This window comes from Melanotaenia boesemani, chromosome 15 (assembly GCF_017639745.1).
Source record: "Melanotaenia boesemani isolate fMelBoe1 chromosome 15, fMelBoe1.pri, whole genome shotgun sequence".
Lineage (NCBI taxonomy): Eukaryota > Metazoa > Chordata > Actinopteri > Atheriniformes > Melanotaeniidae > Melanotaenia > Melanotaenia boesemani.
Genome location: NC_055696.1, coordinates 32,213,492 through 32,234,575, shown reverse-complemented (window position 1 = coordinate 32,234,575; position 21,084 = coordinate 32,213,492). Strand labels below are relative to the sequence as shown.

The 21,084-nt window shown below is 39.7% G+C and overlaps 1 protein-coding gene across 3 annotated transcripts in view; it reads right to left on the bottom strand.

Moving 5' to 3' along the window:
- Window positions 1–1,116: 1,116 nt before the first annotated feature.
- The window catches only part of ppm1e (protein phosphatase, Mg2+/Mn2+ dependent, 1E), a 64,876-nt gene continuing 44,908 nt past the window's right edge, over window positions 1,117–21,084 (bottom strand). For all 3 annotated transcript variants that reach the window (XM_042008937.1, XM_042008938.1, XM_042008936.1), the window contains exons 3-8: window positions 20,041–20,162; window positions 16,744–16,943; window positions 14,461–14,649; window positions 14,136–14,279; window positions 10,261–10,354; window positions 1,117–10,119 (exon numbers count right to left, since the gene is read on the bottom strand). In XM_042008937.1, the coding sequence (XP_041864871.1) occupies window positions 9,194–10,119; window positions 10,261–10,354; window positions 14,136–14,279; window positions 14,461–14,649; window positions 16,744–16,943; window positions 20,041–20,162 (1,675 nt within the window). In that variant the 3' untranslated portion in view covers window positions 1,117–9,193. The remainder of the gene's footprint in view (window positions 10,120–10,260; window positions 10,355–14,135; window positions 14,280–14,460; window positions 14,650–16,743; window positions 16,944–20,040; window positions 20,163–21,084) is intronic.

Sequence of the window (21,084 nt, the reverse complement as noted above, 5' to 3'; positions counted from 1 at the left end):
GAACTATTACTTATAATAGTAATAGTACTTATTCAAAAGTATGCATAAGGACACAACTTGTTTGTGTCCTTTTGCATATTTTTTTTTCCTGTGGGTACACAGTCTTATGGGTGAACCAGTCTCAAAGTGGTGTGGGGCTTTGCTGGAGTGTTAATGTGGTATTTCCTCATTGTTCTTTGAATGCGTTCTGTGGTGCCTTTATATGGAGGTACGACCAAGCACCTGTTATGTTGCTTTCTGTGTATTATTCTTTGTGCTTCCCGGCCCTCCTATATGTCCTGTGGGTGCATGACAGTGGTAGCCTGGTCATATAAACGGGTCACTGACTGTGTGTGTGGTTGGCTGTTAAGAAATGATCAGTGTGTCTGAGTTTCCTGTATATCTTAATGCTACCGTCTTCCTTGTGCGTGACTTTAATGTCCAGTCCATATGGATTTGTTTATTTCCTTTTCATGTGTAAATTTGATGTTTCCTGTGTGGTCCATTCAGCTCAGATGTTCAGTGAGTGGATGTCTGTCCATTTCCATTTTTCTCAAGTATGTCGTTGATGTATCTTTTCGAGAAACTGATGTTGCATTGTGTCTGTGCCGTTTTTGTGGCTCTGGCCTCTTGGTCTTCCATGAAAATCCACTCATGATGTCTGTCAGGGGGTCCCCCATGGCAAAGCCCTCTTTTTGTTTGTAGTTGGTACCTTAGAACTGGAAGTAAGTGGAAGTGGCGACAAACTGTAGTAACTGTGTGATGTCATCTGCTGTGGGTGCTGTACATCGGTGCAGTTCGGTCCTGTTTTAGTCTGTTCTCAATGCGACTTGTGCCAGTGTTTTGGTGAACAGTCATACTACGCTGTGTGATACAGGTATTTCGTCTGTCTGTATTGTCATGTCTTTGAAGTCTTGCACCAAATGTTTTGCATCTTTGCAGTGTTGGTCTGTAAGTCAACATAATGAAAACTAAAACTTCTTTGTCTCATTTGCTTGACAAGAAAGAAAATACAGATTTTATAACGTGAGTAGACAGTATAATTTGATTTGATTAAAACTAAATAGTGTTCTGGGTCATCTCACCGAGCTCACAACATCACAACTCTTAAAGAAAGGAAAAAGCTTCAGCCAGAAACTTGGTCTACTCTTTATATATACATAATAAGTCACCAGTTACAATACACATATTTATATACTACAGAAACACAGATAATACAGGTACTTAATGTGTTTTACTGTTAAGTTTTTTTTTTCTTTTTTCTTTTTTCTACTTAACCTGCATGTTGAAGAGCCAATCACAGGGTTTGTCTTCACACATGGAGGACAAGAAGGAGAGGCTCACCTCAGCCCTCTGTGAACTCATCCCCGCACATTATCAACTGGTCTACATTTAAACAGGCCGTAGGTCCTTAAAGTTCTAACACCTTACCGCTGAGGGATGCCAATACAACACAAATGTCCTGCCTCTGTTATCACAACTTTTTTTAAGAAGAAAGCTTCACATTCATGTTTTTATCCACAAAAAGACTATTCAAACAGAAAAGACCACAGCTAATATATAGGCTTATTTGTGTTCTCAGGAGGATAAAAAATGAATTGGAAACTGACTTCAAGAACTCTACACTAATGCTCTTTCAAGTATGGCTGACAGAACTACTATCTGTTGCATCCTTCAGCAGAAGACAAACCCAGAGCCTTTTAATACAATGTCATTATTGCTTACAGAGAAAAAGAAAAAGCTTTTTGTGTACACAGACACAGTGCAGATTCGTGGAGGACCCTATAGTTGGAGAGTGATAATGGAAGAGCAAAGCTGAATATCTGCTTGCCGTCATCATAAGGGGGTCATTCAAGGAAGTCATTCAACTCAGCAGAACTTTTTAGTGCAAGCAGAGTGTGAGCGAGGGAGGAGGATTTACCATGAGGGGTCATGGGAAATGCTTTTATTGCTTATACATTAACATTTTTGTGGATTTTTGATATGTGAAGTAACACAGTAGAATTGCTTCCCAGGGCTTTGGTAAAGGTTTAAATGAGCGCATATCACTGATTTTTTCTTTTTTTTTTTTTTTTGTGGTTCAGATATCCTTCCTGAGTGCAGAGAAGGCAGATGGCAACTGTGTGAAACTGTGACAAAAATCAAGGCATTTACTGTAGAAAGCTACTACTGCACCCCACAGCTGGCGAGGAGTCAGCAGCAGAGCTGCTGCCAGCTACCTACAACTCTGACAGAAACCTAAATCTTGTTATCATGACAACTCATCTAATTCTATGAGAAACTCTTGAGCTGGCAATACCAGTCAGGTTGAAATAGTTAACTGAAGTATGGTAATATTAGTCTTCAGATGTGCTTTAGTTTCTCATGTCTCAGAAAGACAGACTTTCTGACTTTGTTGAGAAATCCCTGTTTCCCCTCCAAAGCAACCATGGTGGTCACATTTGTAGTTTTTAGTGTATTCTCTGAAAAACTAATGGATGTAATGGCTTTAAATATAGTGCAGGAAAAAAAAGAAAAAACCCTGCTTAGGATAATTTGTAATAACAGTGATGATGCTTATGTTTGTCTTTTATTGGCTTATGGTCAAATACCCAACATCAGGGTCAAAAGATGACCTGAGATGACTAACTTGGTGTCTAGGATAGTCTAAATTATGCCACTTGTTCATTCACATAATTTTTTCAGTAATACCTGTATCTTTCATCAGTGTTAAGTAATTTTTTTACCATATTGGACACATGCAAATTTCCTAGACTGGGCCATCATGTGTGCTCCAAACACTTGGAATGGTCCACACTGCAATGGAAACATCATGGATGAAGAGATGCCCACAATCTGGATATAAAGATGGGCAACTGTACACCCCATTTTCTTTTTTCTTAAATGTCCTGCCTACTGCCCAGCCCCAATGTATATTTTTTGTGAATATCGTATGTACAATCTGGTTGTTATTCAGCTGTATGTCTGCTGCTTTGTCCTCAGATTGGTTGGCGTGGTAGGAGGCAGAATGCCAGTACAACTCCACTCACCACTCACTTCTACAGTGACTGGTTGCAAACAACAACACCTGAAATTTGTATTTACCTCTGAGAAGATCCTATCTCTTTAGGGTGGAAACAGCTATTCGGTTATCTAAAACAGTGGCTCTAAATGAGGCAGCAGCTCCATGTGCTCCTCATTTTGCAACTATGGTATGCTAATTAACTCCCATCTGCACAGCTGGAGAGAAAACCTACCAATTACTGATACACTTTAGGTGGAAAAGTGAGGACATTTTTTAAACATACTCTAGCTGTTGCAGGTTGGTAATATATGGGTTTAAGTTGACAAGTAACATCTTTATTTTCTTTTTTTCCCAGAAATTGTTATTTATGTCAGGGTGAGAAAGCAGGGTGAAACAACAGCTTTAGCTATGGCAAGACTTCTTTGACTCCACTTAAAGCCACACTGGCTCAACACTTTCATAAACTTGGTGAGATTTTCAGTAAAATCACAAAATCACTTCCACCTATATCTGGTGCCAGGATTTAAAAAGTTACCAGTGTCCCAGCAAAAGGGCCTCATGGAACGTGGATTAAAACCACTCATTTACAAGACAGAATTATCTAATGTACACTCCTCCAGCAGTCACTCAACTTACAGTTAGTACTCATAATATACATACACATCCACCCCTAAGGGAAAATTTCAAATGACTGTGATTTCCTTAGTTGCCAATTTTCTTCAGGGTTCTAGAGACAAATATGATGACAATAAATCCACACGGAGGTTTTTAGTTTGAGTCACAACAGTACATTCCTTATAGCTGGAGCTATATACCCATGAAAATCAACACTTTGCAAAAAAGAAAATGAAATTTAGAAAGAAACTTTGAAATTTAGAAAGAAATTCTGAAAGAAAAAAAAAATTCTGAAAGAAAGAAAAAAATTCTGAAAGAAAGAAAGAAAGAAAGAAAGAAAATGAATCCCACCTCATGTCGACCCACTTCACCACATTCTGGTACATGAGCTACATTCTGACATTCTGTTCCACTGATGCTCTTTGATAGTGAGTCCACGGGATGGTTGCAGGGAAACAACAGCAAAAGTAAAGGAGAGGGTGATGACGGGAATCTGGCCATGAGGAAAATCTGAATTTGTTGGTGTTCAGAGAAGTAGGTACACAGTTTATAGAACTTGGTTTTTACACACATTTGGAAATTCACTGAATGAAGCATAATGAAATTACCAGTACAATGTCACATATACTTAATTTGTCCAAAAGATTATCGTGTAAAAGAAGGAAAAAAAAAACCATAACAGTTGCCTTATTAATCAAAACTCCATAACACAAAACACAACTGCGGTGATTGTATCAAACTGTGATTGTTTGTGGCAAATGTTATTGTGTAAGGCTAAATGGGTTACTACACAGTAACACTAAAAGATTTTGTTCGGGTGAAAGTGACAACTAGGACTGTTTGTTTCACACTCAGGATTTACACAAGATACCCCCGTCTTGGCTCCATAAATCAATTCTAGGGAGAAAGGTGGGAGCAACTACGTCTCACAAAAATGGCTGAAATAAGAACAAACTTTTGACGGCACAACATAGAGAGCAACAAGCTTCTCCATCACTGTCTTGGTCATTAACATGACACGTGACAGGTAAGGTCAGCCATGTTTTTTTTCTAAACCAGTTGGGTTTCTGTACCTTAACCCAACAAAGCAACCAAAACCAAAGAAACAAGTAACTGAGTTGAGGCAACAGAATGATGGCCCCAAAACAGAAAACAAATGTTTTTAGTAGTAGGCATCCCAAATTTACTAACCCCTTCTGACTCCCAGTGGGAAATCCTTTTAGCCTACGTATGGCTTTAAATAAACCAAGGAATTCTTGTGACCTCACAAAGCTGCAGCTAGACTTTCCATTGTGGTGCCATTTTCCACATATGTACCCAGTAATATTTCTGCAGGACTGGGCAGCTGGCTTCTATATGTTGGCTTTCGCATTGCATATCCTGTTTTATTTTTCTCAAATATTGTGTATAATTACCTGTGCTTAATCCAAAACAGATTCTTACTAAATGTCCTTTAATAATTTTGTCTTTCAAAATTCTACCACACATATAGTCTTCATTCTCAAAGCCTTTTGCATTTCCTAGAGGTTAGAAGATGCTAACTTTTCAGGTTTAAATTTTTAACATGACTCCTAATAACAATTATTTCTTAGTTTACAGTTAGCATCCATCCAGGGATTATTTTAGATATTTCCAAACTTCTTGATTTACCATCTAATGAAATTTTATCATGATGTTAGCTTCTTTTGAACTAATGAAATTTATGCTAATGCGCTAACTTCAGCTGAATAAATATGCTAGCCATTTTAACAATGCTAAAGAGTCACTGGTCAAAATTTGTTCATATTTGCTGGCAAGAAATATGTAGGAGGCTTTGTGGGAACTGTGGGAAATTGAAGATGATAAGTAAGTCTAAAAGTTAAAGGATTAATAAACAAAAGCAAATATACCCTGTGGGGTATTGGCTTAGCTTCTGTTTTAAAAAAGATTTACTGACACAATGTTTAGTTATTTTAAAATTAAAGTAGGTATTTGACAATACAAACTACATGCATTTGAGGGGATTTCATCTTACAGTTTATTTATGGACATCAAATATGATTATATGAAATTTACACATTCGTTGTGGGAAAAGTGTTTTCTCATTTTGGTATCACCAATTCGATAGATACTTAGCCCCTAAGAAAAGCATAAATGATACTTTGACATTTTAATATATAACATTACAATATTTAAAAGAAAGATTATTATTTGATAGATACATAGGGTTTTGCTAATGATTGAGCATATACAACATATATTTTGGGTTGATATGTTTGTTTTTCTATGGTTTCTGTGACCTGATAAAAGAAATAAACAACACCAAGTTCGACAGCAGATCTGGAGCACTCAGATCCTATTACACACTATTTGCAGTTCCTGATGACTTGTATTTTTGCAGAAACTGTAAACACTCAAACTTTACTTACACTGAAACTGCTCTGTTACTCTAGACCGTTGAGGCACAAAATGTGCAGGTTTTTTTTTTTTTCTTATGCTGTTAGAAATACATTTTGGGAAATCAGTTTTCAAAAGAATTGGACAAACCTAAATAAAGTCAGTAAAGTCAGTAATAAGATCAGTAGACTAACCAAAATAATAGGGGGGGGGACTACTACAGATCCAGCAACTGGTCAGCTTATCTTAGCACATCGTCACTCATCCCTCATTCAAGTACTGGTGCCTCCTTAATTTGAAATCAGGCTACCTCTAAAAATAATCCAGCACCCTTGTCTACATTTTGAATAAGTGTCATGGGTTCTTTCAAATTTAACTCATATCTAGATGATCTAATCTGTACACAAGAAGAAATTTGCTAATCACATTTTGGGAGACCAAATGAAGCTAGCACTTTTACCTGCATCCAACTAACAATTATTGCTAGCTAGCTAGCCTATGTTGCTAGCGTATGTATTTTTGTGAAATCTGCGGCTGATATCACAATAAAACATTGTAAATAGTTTTTAAATGTGCATCTTTGAGTTTCATATACCCTGTTGAAGAACAAGCAAAGCCCTTTTTTTATCTCTCTGTACAGCCAAAATAGCTGTTACAGCATGTTTTGAGCTTCTTTAGCTTTATGCTAAGCTACCATTCTGTAGCACAAATGTGGCTATTTGAAAGAGAAGGCATTGTCATACACAAATTTTCTAAACATTTCACAGGTAAGGCAAGTAAGACAAACTAATTTTGAGAGAGCACCATTACAGTATCATATTCTTAAATTAAGTGGCTCTCAACACTAATTTAACTTTAAAGCCAACTATGAGATGATGAAAAAATGTGTTTATTCAAGTAAGATTGGTTTATTAATTTGTATAATTGCTAGATTTTAAATTTAGCTATAGCCTACCTGTGATGTGTACTCAACTGTGCATGTGAAAAATATTTAAATAAAAATGATAAAACAGAACTAATGTCACATTAGTTTTTCTTGTGATTCTTACATTAATAAAGTCTTAATTTCCCTTTGATAAGAAATAAATTACAACAGGGTATACATCTTAAATGTACATGCTGTACTTTTAAAAATATTACTTTTACAGGATATTTAATCAAATTAAGTGTGTGAATTGAATATTTCATTTGCAAAATACCCAACAAATGGAAAATCATTTGGTGGAAGTATTATGGCTTTGTAATGACGATAAAATCAGTAATAACAAGTAACACAAAGTGTGTTATCTGGTATTAAAATGAGGTAAGTTAATCAGTTGCAGGTTGTAGATTTATCTGATGAAGTGATATCAATTTTCTTATTAAACTCAAATTTTTTAGGCAAATTTCCCAAAATGTTGAATTATTCCTTTTAAATTAGTAGTGAAGTTAGTGTTTTAATTAATTTTCATACTAATACATGCTCTTAATAATCAAAGTGAAATAGGCCTTAGTAATACATATGTAAGGCACAAATTCTGCAGTTTTCAAATATTCTCACTGGAAATTAAATTGTGGTTTTGTCAAGCATCTTGAAAAATATTTCTTCTCGATTGTTTTTGTGTAAAAGTAAACACTTTTAAAACTGTGTGGCCGAACAAGAACTATAACAAAAATATATTTCTAAATACCCCTCCTACTTAAAACCCATTAACCCAGGAGTGTATCTCCATCTGGAATACTGGACTACATGAAGTATTTATTCAGGTAAGAGAATTCTAATCTTTTATAATCTGGCACTAAGTGCTTTTATCTGTAGACAAATCGCGGCTGGATAATTGCTGGGTCATTGACTGCATGGAGGGGGCAGAACAACATGTGCCTCCAGTGCTACAAACTAGAAGCATCATTTGTTCCAGCCTCATATAAGAATGTTTTTCATCTGCCACTAAAGGATTTTTGAGGGGACAAAAAGGCAGGATAGGCCATTAGAGCTAAATGTAACGTTCAGTCATTCAACGTTCTCATCATCTGTCTCATGACCGGAGATATTATGTGTCACTTCACCCTGCGTTTACACCTGGTTGATATTAAAAAGGAAGAGAAAGAAATGATAATGCTGAGCCATAATCACACTGTTGTTCCTCATAAATGCAGAGAAATGTGTGGTGGCTGGGTAATTTCTACATGACACACAAAGGTGCTTGTGTTTTTTGTGTTAGTATTAGTGACAATAAAGGGAAATCTTAATTATACTGTACAGCTACAGTAACATATTAGACACAAATGTATTTTCTTTTCAGAAGCTCATTTATGACAAAGTTGTCATTGTGGCCATTTTCTTCAGCTTTTACAAACATGTTTATGGGGTATATACTATATCATCTGGTAAATAACAAAAAATTACAGTACAGAATGCCAAAATATCCATTTCCAACTTAGCTGTTGTGTCTGATAGGGAGAAAATCCCTGCCAAGCAACAAGCATGCAAAGGTAGCATTCAGCTGTCTGTACTATTGGCCAGTATTGTACTTTCTTTCTCTCTTTTTTTTTTTTTTTTTTTTTTTTTTGGGCATCAAAAGTTGCCCTATTACACTTTTTCTGTCTGTCCAAAATAAATAACTTTTGTGTACAGAGTGTAGAGTGACCAGGCACATAAATAAACTGTTAAACACATCTTCAGACTGAAAGAAAGTGAAGTTTTATCACTCAAGAGACTTCATTTCCAATAGAGATAAAAACCTATCAGCTAATAACATCTCAGAAGATTTTAAATGTATCTGGAACTCAATTTCTTTCCTTTATCCTGTAGAGAAACATCTAAAATATTATTTGCACTGCCTGCAATAAACTCTTATTTGTGGTCCAGAAACGGTTTGCTACATTGCCTCTAAGAATTATTTCACACCCAGTCTGAAATCATCCTACCAGCCAGTATTCCAGCTCTGGCTTCAAATTGACTGATTAGTGGTCACAATGGAAAGAATGCAGTTTGGCTTTACCTACAGCTAGAGCAAGCAGGGCTTGTGTTTAGTGGGCCAGGTTACATTTGGAAATATTTCAACATAGGACAGAGAATACAAGTCCTCTGACAAAGATTCAATAATCACATTACAACTGCAGGAGCCACAACTACCTACTATCAAAGAAAGACATGTTGTTAAAGGCAAAGGTGGGAGGGCTGAGGGGTAAGGGGAGGAGTGAAGTAATGACAGAGATGGTTTGGTTTAGGTCGCCTCTTCAGATGGTGGCATCACAGGGCAGGTGAGGCACTGCCACTCCAGGCCTCCAGTTAGAGAAGCGCTGAGTGTGCCCAGAGGGTATCAGGCCTAGCAGCTCCCTGGATCTGCTTGGCCACCGTCGGCTCCATCGGGGATTAGTATAACCACGCCTGTGGCTTCGCCTCACAGCTTGGCCTAACAGCATGGCTGTCTGAGGCCACAGTGGGTCCGTGAAGCTAGAGATCCTGGGCTCCTGAAAAGGGAAACAGGAACTGCGTCTCAGTGGGCGTTCTTCTCGGTAGATGTGGGAAGCCGTGAAGAGGTCGGGGATAAAGTTGAAACAGGGTTTCCCTGAGCCCCTGGTCAGAGAGATGCGGCCTTCCAGAGACGGCCCTAACAAGCTGAGACTAGTTCTGTCCGTGAATGAGTCAGTTCGGTCTTCGTAGCCAAGGTCAGCGGGGGCTGAGCATTGCTGCAGAGGCCAGCCTCCACGGCTCTTCCCCCCAATGTCCGCAGTGCTGCCTCCCTCACCGCCATCACGCTCTACCCTCATTGCTTCATCTTCCTCCTCCTCCTCCTCTTCCTGCTCTTCTTCGTCTACCTCTGCAACCTCTTCCTCCGCCACCTGTCCCTCCACCACAGCCTCCTCCTCATCCTCAGTGCTGGTGGGGGGTGGAGAACGAGGGTCCCGCAAGAAGACCACGATGACAGTTATATTATCACTAGAACCGGCGTCACGAGCCGAGGCCACCAGCTTGTGGGCTACCATGGTGGTGTCTCCAGAGTTCTCCTGGAGATGGTCGCTGACAACCCGCACCGCCTCCTCTGGACTCACAGTGTCCCAGAAGCCATCACAAGCCAGAATCAGGTAGTCTTCTGAGCCATCTAATGGGAAGATACTATGGTCCGCATCCCCACAGATGTAGGGCTTGTGCTCCGAGTCGCCTGTCAACACAGGCAACAAGTGAATAGTCATGACAGCAGAACAACACAACTTTTGTCAGGAAATGTGTCTAAATATGGACGAAAACAGCAAATATCTCAGTCTAATGTGGTAAAAAGTATATGAAAGAACTAAAACTGTACCTATTGCTCTGGATACCGACAGGCTGCCGTTGACCCTCCATGTGCCGAACCAGATCACACATCCGCCCAGAGCCTCAATCCTCTGCTTCTCATCCTGCAGACACACAATGATTGTCATCATCTCATGAGGCTATTTACTGCAGCAAATGACTCATTATAGTGCTTCACCGGTTGCTGTTGTGCACTTACAGTGATGGTCCACTCAAAATGCTGTTTTTAGTAGACAGCACTACAGTTGTACTGAAAATATAGAGTGCACACTCAAAAAGGCAGGAAACACCAGGATGAAATGGCAAAGGCAGCATTAACGGTAATGATGATCCTCATCAGGTCTTAAAATTAGGTAAATACAACATTAAATGAACTACAAACATGCTAAAATACACTGTCATTTAACAAAAGCTAAGCCAAAATGAAAAGCAATGTGAAAAACTAAAAACACCAATATTATTTCTATAGATTTTAAGGGAGCAAAATCTAACTTTCTGACTCATTTTGATGCCATAGTGGCGTTCATTATGTACATTCCTGGAGCCACTGTTTTCCAGTAGCATCCTGAACTATTTTTTCCAGGACGCTGCATCACTTTACAGCAGCATTTCACTTTAAAGCATCGCTTTAAACGCCAGCAACTACATATCAACACACTAGCCTTTTTGAACGTGCACCATGACTGAAATAAGACAAGAGTCAACATTGGATGGACTTTTAGAATGATCTGACTTTTGTTGAGCCCCTGTAAAATAATTGTCTTTTCTACTTTATGTAACCTTGCTTTCACTTTTTTTTGATTGATCACTTTTTTTGCTTTTCCTAATGCCATGGACTCATGATTCAGATTTATATTTAGAGGATGGCTGTGGGATGACCCATTTGATATATCACACAAAACGAACACCAACGTATGTTGTCTTGGAGGTCAAAAAGTTTGGGAGCCACTTATCTACAACAACCCATGAAGCTCTGCAGTTCTGCCGTACTTTTATTTTGAAAAACCGCACTCATATCAAATCAGTCTTGTGTCCTAGACTATGTGAGCCCTCGTGCTTTCAGCAATGAGATATATGCATTGGAGCAAGACTCCATTTGGCACACCCCTTCCATACTCTGTCCACTCCTCAACATCATGGCTTCAAACAACCCATCACTACCCATGGACCTAGCCCATTATGAGGTGTTTACAGAGATGCACCTTGCCACAAAGGCTTATTTTGCATGGATTGTATTCTATACTGGTCCAGATGACAGTAGCAAAGAGAGTCGTGGAACTTTTAACCACCAAACCCTGGTACCTCAGCCTTCCAGTTGCTCCACAGAGGACTGAAATGCTTCCCTTGAGGTCAGTTGATCATCCAGCCCCAAATTCACGTGTATCCAGGCGTCTGTCTTCAACCCTCCAGTTCCATTTCTACCCGGCCTCAGTCTCCAGCACCCTGGCCCACATCTCCCGTGGTATCTCCACCACCCACATCTCCCGTCTCGTCTCCAGCTCCATGGCTCATGTCTCCTATGTCATCGCCAGCACCCCAATCCCCATCTCCTGTGTTGTTTCCAGTACCCCAACCCATGTCTCCTGTATTGTCTTAAGCAACCCGGCCTTCATCTGCTGTGTCATCTCCATCACTGGCCCTGGTCTCCTGTGTCATCCTCAGCACCCCGGCCCTCATCTCCTCTGGTGTCTCCAGCACCCCAGCCCACATCCCCAGTGTCGTATTTAGGAGTTCCTGTTTCCAGTACCCTGCCTTGAACCTGACAAACTTCTGAAATTAATTTATATTTGAGCTTCTAAACCCTTTTGCAGTTTGAGTCCTTTCTTGAAACATGACAGAACAGACTGGTCACCAATTGGACTCTGCTGACCCACCTAGAATGCTCCAACTTTAGTGTCCTGCCCTACTTCTCAGCCTGCAGTGCTCCATTCTCCAGCAGATCTCGCTGGCGGGAGGATGCGATTGAGGAGATGCAATAAGCCACGAAGGCATATTAAAATCGTTTGGCAGGACTTTACACTATACAGGACCACATAGCAGCAGCTAAGAATTTCATCGACTTGCTACCTGCTAAACCTTGGTACTTTAGGTGCCGTCCCCACGATGCCAAATTGCAGTAAAACCACAAAAGTAATTTAGCAATCCACCCTTTCATCCCCACGAAGCCAGGGATTAGCCTCCATGAAACCAATTATGTCTGAAACCAGGTACCAAGGTGGATCGGTTTGAAACCTCTATCGTCTGTGGTATTGTGAGGACACTGTAACCGCACGACTGGAGGATATGACATCAGTGTGATGAACACTCAAAGCCAAACACAACAACAACAATGGTGTCTGTGACCAACTGTGTTGTGGTGCTGCTCCAGACAGTCCTGGCTTGTGTACAGCTTTAGCACCAAAATGCACAGCTTTTACAACACCATGCTGCGCTACTGTACCATCGACAGCGGGAGCAAGCAGATATGTCATTATTTGTGAATGCGCTATGTCTTGTTCTAGCTCTGGAGTGTTACTCTTTAATCATCATAGCGCCCCCACAGCCTTGTAGTATGTACTACAGCGGTTTCGTGGGGACGTTGAAGCCTTTCTCCTAGTTTTCGCCACCGTTTTCACACCTGAACCGGCTTCGGTGCCGTGTGGACATAGTCTTAGTCTTATGAATGTGTCTGAGGTGTTAGCTAAGACCACTAAAGACTTTAACACGTTACTTGAGGTCTGTCGGTCTCCAGTGTCCCAGCCTGGGTCTCTAGCACCCCGGCCCACGCCTCCTGTGTCGTCTCCATGGCCCAAGTCTCCTGTGTTGACTCCAGCATCTAGGAGTTTCTGTTTCCAGTATCCTACCTTGAATCTGACCAACTTCTGAAATAAATTAATCTTTGAGCCTCTAAACCCTTTTGCAGTTTGAGTCATTCCTCAAAACATGAAAGAGGGACATCAGCAAAGATCTTAGAGAAACATTTGTTACTGTCCATCAGTCTAAGAAGGATTATAGGTCTGTTTGGTTTGTAAAGTTTTAAACCATATACGGAACAGTTTGGATGGATGAGAACAAAGCAGAAATGTTTGACCAAAACAAATTAAACTCAAGGTTTCGCAATGACACCAGACATCAACCTGACTGAAAAGCTAAGGTGGGACTCCAATCTACCAATCAGTTACAGTTAGGTAATCAGGAAAGCAGTTTGGCTGGAACCTTTGCTGACAGTTGGAATTTTTTTTTACTATAAGTTACACAAGCAAAGCAAAGCATCTGAAACAGAATTTAACCCATAAACACAACATGGCCCATTCAAAGTGAAAAAAGTGAGACCAATGATGTCTTTAACAGAAATGTGAGATTACAACCTGAGAAAGCTGTGCATAAACAAATGTCTGAAAACTGCAATGAACTCAAGAAACACTGTAAGGAAGAGTGGACCACAATTCCTTCACAACAACAAAACAGTATAACAAAATAGTTTTATTCATGCATTTATTCAGGTGAAAACAGTTCAGAGATTAATACAGTTTTCATTCATTCATTTATTCATTCATTCATTCATTCATTATCTATTAAGGGTCACGGGGAAGCTGGAGCCTAACCCAGCATTTTAACAGTTGAGAGGCAGGTACACCCTGGACAGGTCACCAGTCCATCGCAGGGCCAGCCTTCTTGCTGTGAGGCTGTGGTGCTAACCACCACATCACTGTGCAGCTGGGCAGTTTTCCCACAAACCAAAATATGGTACTTTCAGACTGAGCTGGCAGTATAAATCAGCTGGAGTACATCACACAGCAGTGGTGGCACCAACACCGTCAAAAGTCAGCGTTTGAGAGGAAGCAGCTGAAGAGTTTGGAGAGAAATTTGGGATTTGTGTCTGTGGTGTGAGGATGTGTGTCTCACCTCTCTGTCTGGTTTATGTGGCTTCATCAGTTCCACCACCTGTCCTCTCCTGACCAGGATAACTTGAGAATCTCCCAGCCAGGCCACGTACAACGTCCGGCCCCGCAAGAATGTCACCACGCCTGTTGTGCCACAGCGTAGGTTCTGACACACACACACACACACACACACACACACACACACACACACACACACACACACACACACACACACACACACACACACACACATACAAATATTCCTTAAGAGTGTTGAATACTGAAGGTAGTTGCAGAGAAAATAGTAAATGATGATGGTGGACTGTGTTCTCCAAAGAAAGGGTTACCTCTCGTGAGGCCTTCTTCACAAAGCGTTCATCTGTGACCTTGAAGGCTCTGCAGAGTGCCTCACTGGGGTCCTGGTTGAAAGATTCCTGATGAACTAAGTTGACGTGGAGGTGGTTCGCAGCATAAATGGCAGCATCCACACCACCATGGCCATCAAACACAGCAAAGAAAGCCTGTTCCTCCTGATCCTGCATGGGTTAAGAGTAGAATAAAAAAAAACTCCATTTAACAGGAAGGAAAAACTTCCAGCAGAACCCGGCTCAGGGAGGGCAGCCATCTGCCTCGACCTGTTGGGGTGGACTGAGAGTCAACTGAACAGAAACACAACAGTTTAGCCTTTGCTGTATAGCTACTCAGACCCAACAACTTAAGGTCTTTGCACACCTACTCTGAACATTTTGTCCAACTAATTCGCACAGCACTATTTTTAGTGAATGTCAAGTCAGTGGGAGCATTCACATCAGGGACAAAATTCGCGATTTTGCGAGACTAATTTTTTCTAACCAAGGTGGATTTTTTTTTTCTTTCGCATTTTTATTCGCATACGACAATCGACCAATCAGAGACGGCATATTGACAGTGTCACCAGAGCCATGGTGAGCGTCTTATTGCCTTCGTGTCACAAAACTTGTGTTTGTTTGACATGTGAGAAAAGAATTTCCGCAACAATGATCATAAAAACAATGTGTGGTGAACATTACAGTTAAATTTATAGTTTTTGTTTCTTAGTTTGCTTTCATACAGTTTTTTCTTTCCTTTCCTTTGTTTTTTTAACACAAGTTCAGGTAGGATTTGATTGAATTTGTTCTGGCTTTTCTAGAAAGTCTGTGTCCCAGAGTTATTATAAAACACTATGATGGGTCTGCACACTCAGACTTTGATGATCATTGATTTGCAATTACCAAAGAAGCAAGGAAGGAGAAGAGCATGCTCTAATTGGATAAAAGCATCTCTGTCTAGGTACATTTTTGCATCGACATACCATCAGTATCTTTCCTATGATCAATACAGAGTAATCAGATGTACTGAGAATGACCTTGCTGTCATTTAATGGAAATTCCAATATATTCCTGCTGCTTGTGAGTAAGCTTCTTTTAGTTTGGATATTTTTCTTTGATTGGAATTTAGTTTTAATCTTGTTAAATGTTCTGAGGTACAAAAGCCAAATAATTCTTTTATGCCATATGCAAACAACAGTCAGGACCCATCCCCCCACCTGAAGGTGGAGCAAAGCTACCCTCTCATCCAAAGGGGTAAACCCTAACGTACAGGCACCAATCTTGACCGCTCTTTAGATGTACTAGAAAGCATTGGGCTGCCATGTATTGGCATCCAGGGGCAGTTGGGAGGAGTTAAATGTCTTGCTCAAGGGCTCACAGTGGTTCACCTGTGTTGGCATGCCTGGGACTTGAATTCAGGTTCTCCAGACCCAAGGCCACGTAGTAAAGATTTCTTTTTCATGTTATGAGGTAATTTTTTTGCAATCAGAACAAAACCAAGCTGATCTCCAGTAGTTTTCAGAATATAGAATCACCATGCTAACTAGCATAAATGGATGTCTGATGACTGGTTTTAGCTGAAAATGTCACAGGGCAAAGTTACAAAGCCTCCAAAATTATCTAGAAATGATCTACAAAGTTGAAATCAGGTGTGATTAAATGAACTGGAGAGACATTTTGGAGGTTTTGATGAATATTCCAACATTTGAAAAAACAAAGTCAATTTTCTCAGGATCATGATTCTTTTATCTTAGAGACTAAAGGAAAAGAAAAAAAGAAAAAAGGCAAATTTCTGGAGCTAATAAGACTAGTCACAAGATTTCATCTCAAGAAAACAAGCTTTGTTATATAGCACACAAATACCTGCAGGTGTGAAGAATTAAAGAAAAACTGATAATAATAATAAATAAATCATTTAATAGTTTAAGAAAGAAAGAAAGAAAGAAAGAAAGAAAGAAAGAAAGAAAGAAAGAAAGAAAGAAGTATAAAGTGTTGCATGAGGAATATTTAGATGCAGAATATTAAGCAAAGAAGCTAATCTTTTGGTTAATTCCACACTGCACAAATAAAGTACTTTAATAATGTGAACTTTCTATATACAGACATTTAAAATTTCCAATTGCATGTTTGTATTTTTTATGATATTATAAGACATGCTGCCAAAAGAGATAATCCTGTGAAGGCCTGGACTAAAAACTTATACAATTTTTGTCAGAGGCACATAAAATAATTTGCATCCATCCACAAATGTTATTGGAAAGAACATGGAAAAGTTCTATTTACCTGAATGTTGAAGAGAGTGTTGAAGTCAGGGATGATGACGTGCTTGTCCTCCATCTTGCGCCTCATGTTCTTGATGGCGTGAATGGATGTTTCGTAGTACGGCTGTGGACGTCGGTGGAAGGGCAGCTCCTTCAGCCAGAGGCAGCACATCTCGAACAGCCTATTAAACACCAGCCGGGACAGCTTGACAGACTCCATCTCTAACACACACACACACACACACACACACAAGAAGAAGAGGCTATTTACTTCTTTATTGTAACATATGTTAATTAAGCTTCTGTGGTCCAACAAGCTTTCTGGGTCCTACTAATACTAATACTTCCTTGGTGATGTACTGTATAGTTTCAAACAAAGCTCTTGTTGAATTGAAATGAAAGCTCTGAAACTCTCTGAAAGAGTCATCAGTGTGATGATGAACGGGCTTGTAAAGCTTTTTCTAAGGTTTTACATATTTCACGTGTCACAAACGGGTAGAACAGAAACAAACCTGTAAGCGGCATCCGTGATCTTTGTAAAGACAAGGACACTCTGCCAGAATTTAAGCTTAACCTCCTAATGCTAGCTGCAGGTTACGATGTCCACTTACTGTCCACCTGTTCTCAGAGGCCAGACTACTTTGTGTTCCTGCTGCCACTCTTACCGCTCCAACTTTCAAAAGTGCATGTGCACCAAATCCAGGACCCCAATCCAGAACAACTCTCTGTGCACTGTTCTGCCTTTTTCCTCCTTCTTGCTCCAGCACTGCTTTTTGACATCAAATTTCAAAAGAAAGATAATTCCAGGAGAGTCAGTGAAGCGACAGCAAACAGGATGGGATTAAGCCGTTACGTGACGTAGAACTTTGAGAAAAAGTGATGTACAGAGAAGTTGGAGGTTCAGTGTAAGTCTATTAAAATCAAAACATGAGGCACAACATGTCTTCAGTACTTATGATTTACACAAAGATGCACCTCATTTGAATTTTAATGAGATTATCGAACAAAATCAGCTCTCTACAATTTCACCAAAATAAATGATTGTTCGCTATTTAACGTGGAATCATGTTTTAATTTTGTCTCTCCCACACTGGAACTTTATTTTTTGCATTTTATCCATTTTATTATAGCGTCTTCCTTCTGTTTTATTTTATTAATTGCATTTCTTTTAATCTTTGTTTTTTAATGCACTTGTATTTCTTTCTGCACCCTGCTGTAATGTTTAATGTAAAGCACAGTCTTAACCAGAATTTGACATTAAACAACAAAACTTCCTTAATTTAATATTCCCACTGACAAAATGAGGCCTCTGAGCCTGATGAAGAGGAGCCTGTTCTGAAAACATACTTATTTAAAAATATTTAGTAATAAAAGTACACTATTTGTTTTTTGTGACTTCCTCTCCCCGTCTCAGTCCAGAGGACACTATTTCTTACTGAAGGCATTAAAAACCCCACATATACTGATCTCACAACCGTTCCAATTACTATGACTTCAAAATAGATATACTCGTATACTCAGTTCATTATGGGTGCGTTATTTTTTGAGCAGAGGTCTAAGTGGTCTTAGTGTTTAAGATGTCAACAGTGTGAGCTGTTATTTTTGGTCAGTGAGATGAGAATTGTCATGAAAATAATTTAATTAATAAAAAGATATTAAGCTTCAAAGAGGCATATTTTCATCCAATCTGGGTTTCAGTTCTTATTTTCCAAATATGATCATTTTTGGTTTAAAAAAACAAAAAAATCAAGAATATGATAAAGAAAGCTTCACAAAGGTTCAAAAACTAATGAATGACATTACCTACATTACCTCATTATAAGGTTATTAGCTAATTATTCATAGCTATAATAATAAATAATGAGGTGTTTTATTCGCTTGATTACTTCTACATGGCTTTCATCTTTCGGTTTATAGTTCTTTTTCTAAAAATTAAAACAAAGAGCAAACACCTCCAAACATCTGGTATTCCGGCTTCAAGTTACTCTGCAGTCTGCAGACACGGGCCTCTTGGCTCCAGGACAGATCAATATTAGTAGCTCTACCTTTTTTTAACATATCATAGTCCTTTTAGATATTTATTGTTGTTTGTGTGTTTGTGACTGATTGTTTTTACTGCTGGCTGTACAAAAAATTACCCTCATGGGACAATAAAGATTCCTTGAACCTTAAACCTATTAATAGGAACACAACACCTGAGTGGACAGGCTTCACTTTACATACTTATCAACATCTTAATGGAGGCTCTGACATCTGACAGCAACAACTCATAAAAAAAAAAAGATAGATGCCAGACTGATTAATTTTACTCGTCCACATAACAGCTGGCAGCTCAGTCTTAGTCTTGCTGAGTGGGCTCACATGTGAAAACTACTAACTGCTCGTATTTTCTAAGAGACATGTGTCAAACATTCCCAGCTGTGAGTTTGTTGTGTAGTTCCTAGTACCAAAGGTAAACACATTGCTAGTTCAAACAGGAAAGGATTTCACACTGCAGTGACTTCAACTGTTTAAATGTCCATATTACCTTATTTCTATAATTAATACTGAGTCTGTTAGCTGGCATTTACTTAAGTCATTACAGGGCAGGGTTGCAGTAGTGTGGTAGTTAGCACTGTCTCCTCACTGCAAGAAGGTTCCTGGCTCAAATCTCAGCTACGGCCTCGTTTGCATGTTGAGATTCACTCCTGGTACTCTGGTTTCCTTCCAGACTCCAAAAACATGTATGTTAGATCGAGTGGGGCTCTAAAATTCCCCGTAGGAGTGAGCGCGAGTGGTTGTTTGTCCAGTTTGGCCCTGTGATGGACTGACAACCTGTCCAGGGTGTATCCCGCCTCATGATTGCAGCTGAGATAGACTCCTGAATTGAGTTAAGTGGGTTTAGAAGATGGCTGGATGGAATTACAAGGTATTTATTATCCCTTTATTGTTAAATCAATTCCTGACTATTTTATAATCAAGTTGTAAAATACAGCTTTTTGCTAATGGTGACTGTTAGAGAGAATTAGCATAGCCTTGCTGTTTTCCCTGATATGATAGGTCCTTGGACAACAACTCCAGTGGAATTAGATTACACATAATCTAATGACCATTTTACGGTAAATATGCCAGGCCTCAGTACGTCCTGGCTCATAGCTGTAAGTGAGTCTTTGAGTTTCCTTCCTGCCCTCTAGCGGTCGAATCCCACTTGATGCACTTTGTGGAGGAGAACTGGGACAAAGCCCTAGTGGTTTTATGTCTGTGTATGTGTGCAGGATGAAATGAGAGGGAGACCCAATTTGCGTGAGAGAGCAGTCTCGTGGACTCCCTGGGGACTCACGTGGTAACAGGTCAGCTCCATCTTCTACAGTCTTGTTGAGGTAGTGGATGGAGAGGTCGGTCTGAAGGAGGCTGTCTGCTGTGGCTCTGGCCAGGGCGGCAGCCAGCGAGCAAGGACAGTTGCTGTGAGGAGAGACGACACAGTTATGAATGGGCCAAAAACAGAAATCATCGTTACAGTAATCCTCTCTGGGGACCAACAGGGTCGTCTTGTATTTATCCAGTTCATTTGTTTGACAGCCGCAGCTTTTTTTTTTCGTTTTTTTTTAATACATATATCCAGGGGTAGATAAACTGTAGGTCACAAATATCAAATACTGACAAATGGAATTTCTGGTGCGGTCAGTTTATCAGTATATACGATATATAAGCCCTTTGCTACATTTAAACAGCATGCTGAAGAAAATAGGTGCTGGTTAGAGAGTTAAAATGGAACAACAGCATTCTGTTCAGTGCAGCAGTGCATGACAACATCTGTCCAGAAGTGTGTGTCTGTGTGGGTGTGTGCTGCAGCAGGCGTGCATCTTCTTAAGGTTAACAAGAGTCAGTGAGGATGAGGAGAAGGAAAAGGAGGGGGAGGAAGAGGGGGTCGTTTCAAGGACTGAAGTGAAGGCTTGCTGAATATGAGTCACAGCCATTACGAGGCCACCTACAGATGCAGGTAACCAATGGTAACAAAAAGTCTCAGTTGCTCCACATCACACCTAACAATTAAGTAGAAAATTGAACTGAGCTTAACAACCACTTAATTAAGGGACAAAGGGTTCCACTAGCCGCAGCCCTGTTAAACAGCAATTACAAGAACTGTTAGATTATTTACTGTATTTCTGATGTCTGTTGAGGACAAATATAATATAATCTGCAACTGATCATATAGCTAATCCCATCTACTTGATGCAAGTGCAAAAGAGCAAACTTCAGGCTCATTATGGCAGAGGACGTGCAAAAAATAAGATAATCTAGCCAACATTTCAGTCTGGATATCAGTACTAGTCAACTGATACTGCTGACCACTTCCATAACTAACTAGAATAATTGAAAAGAA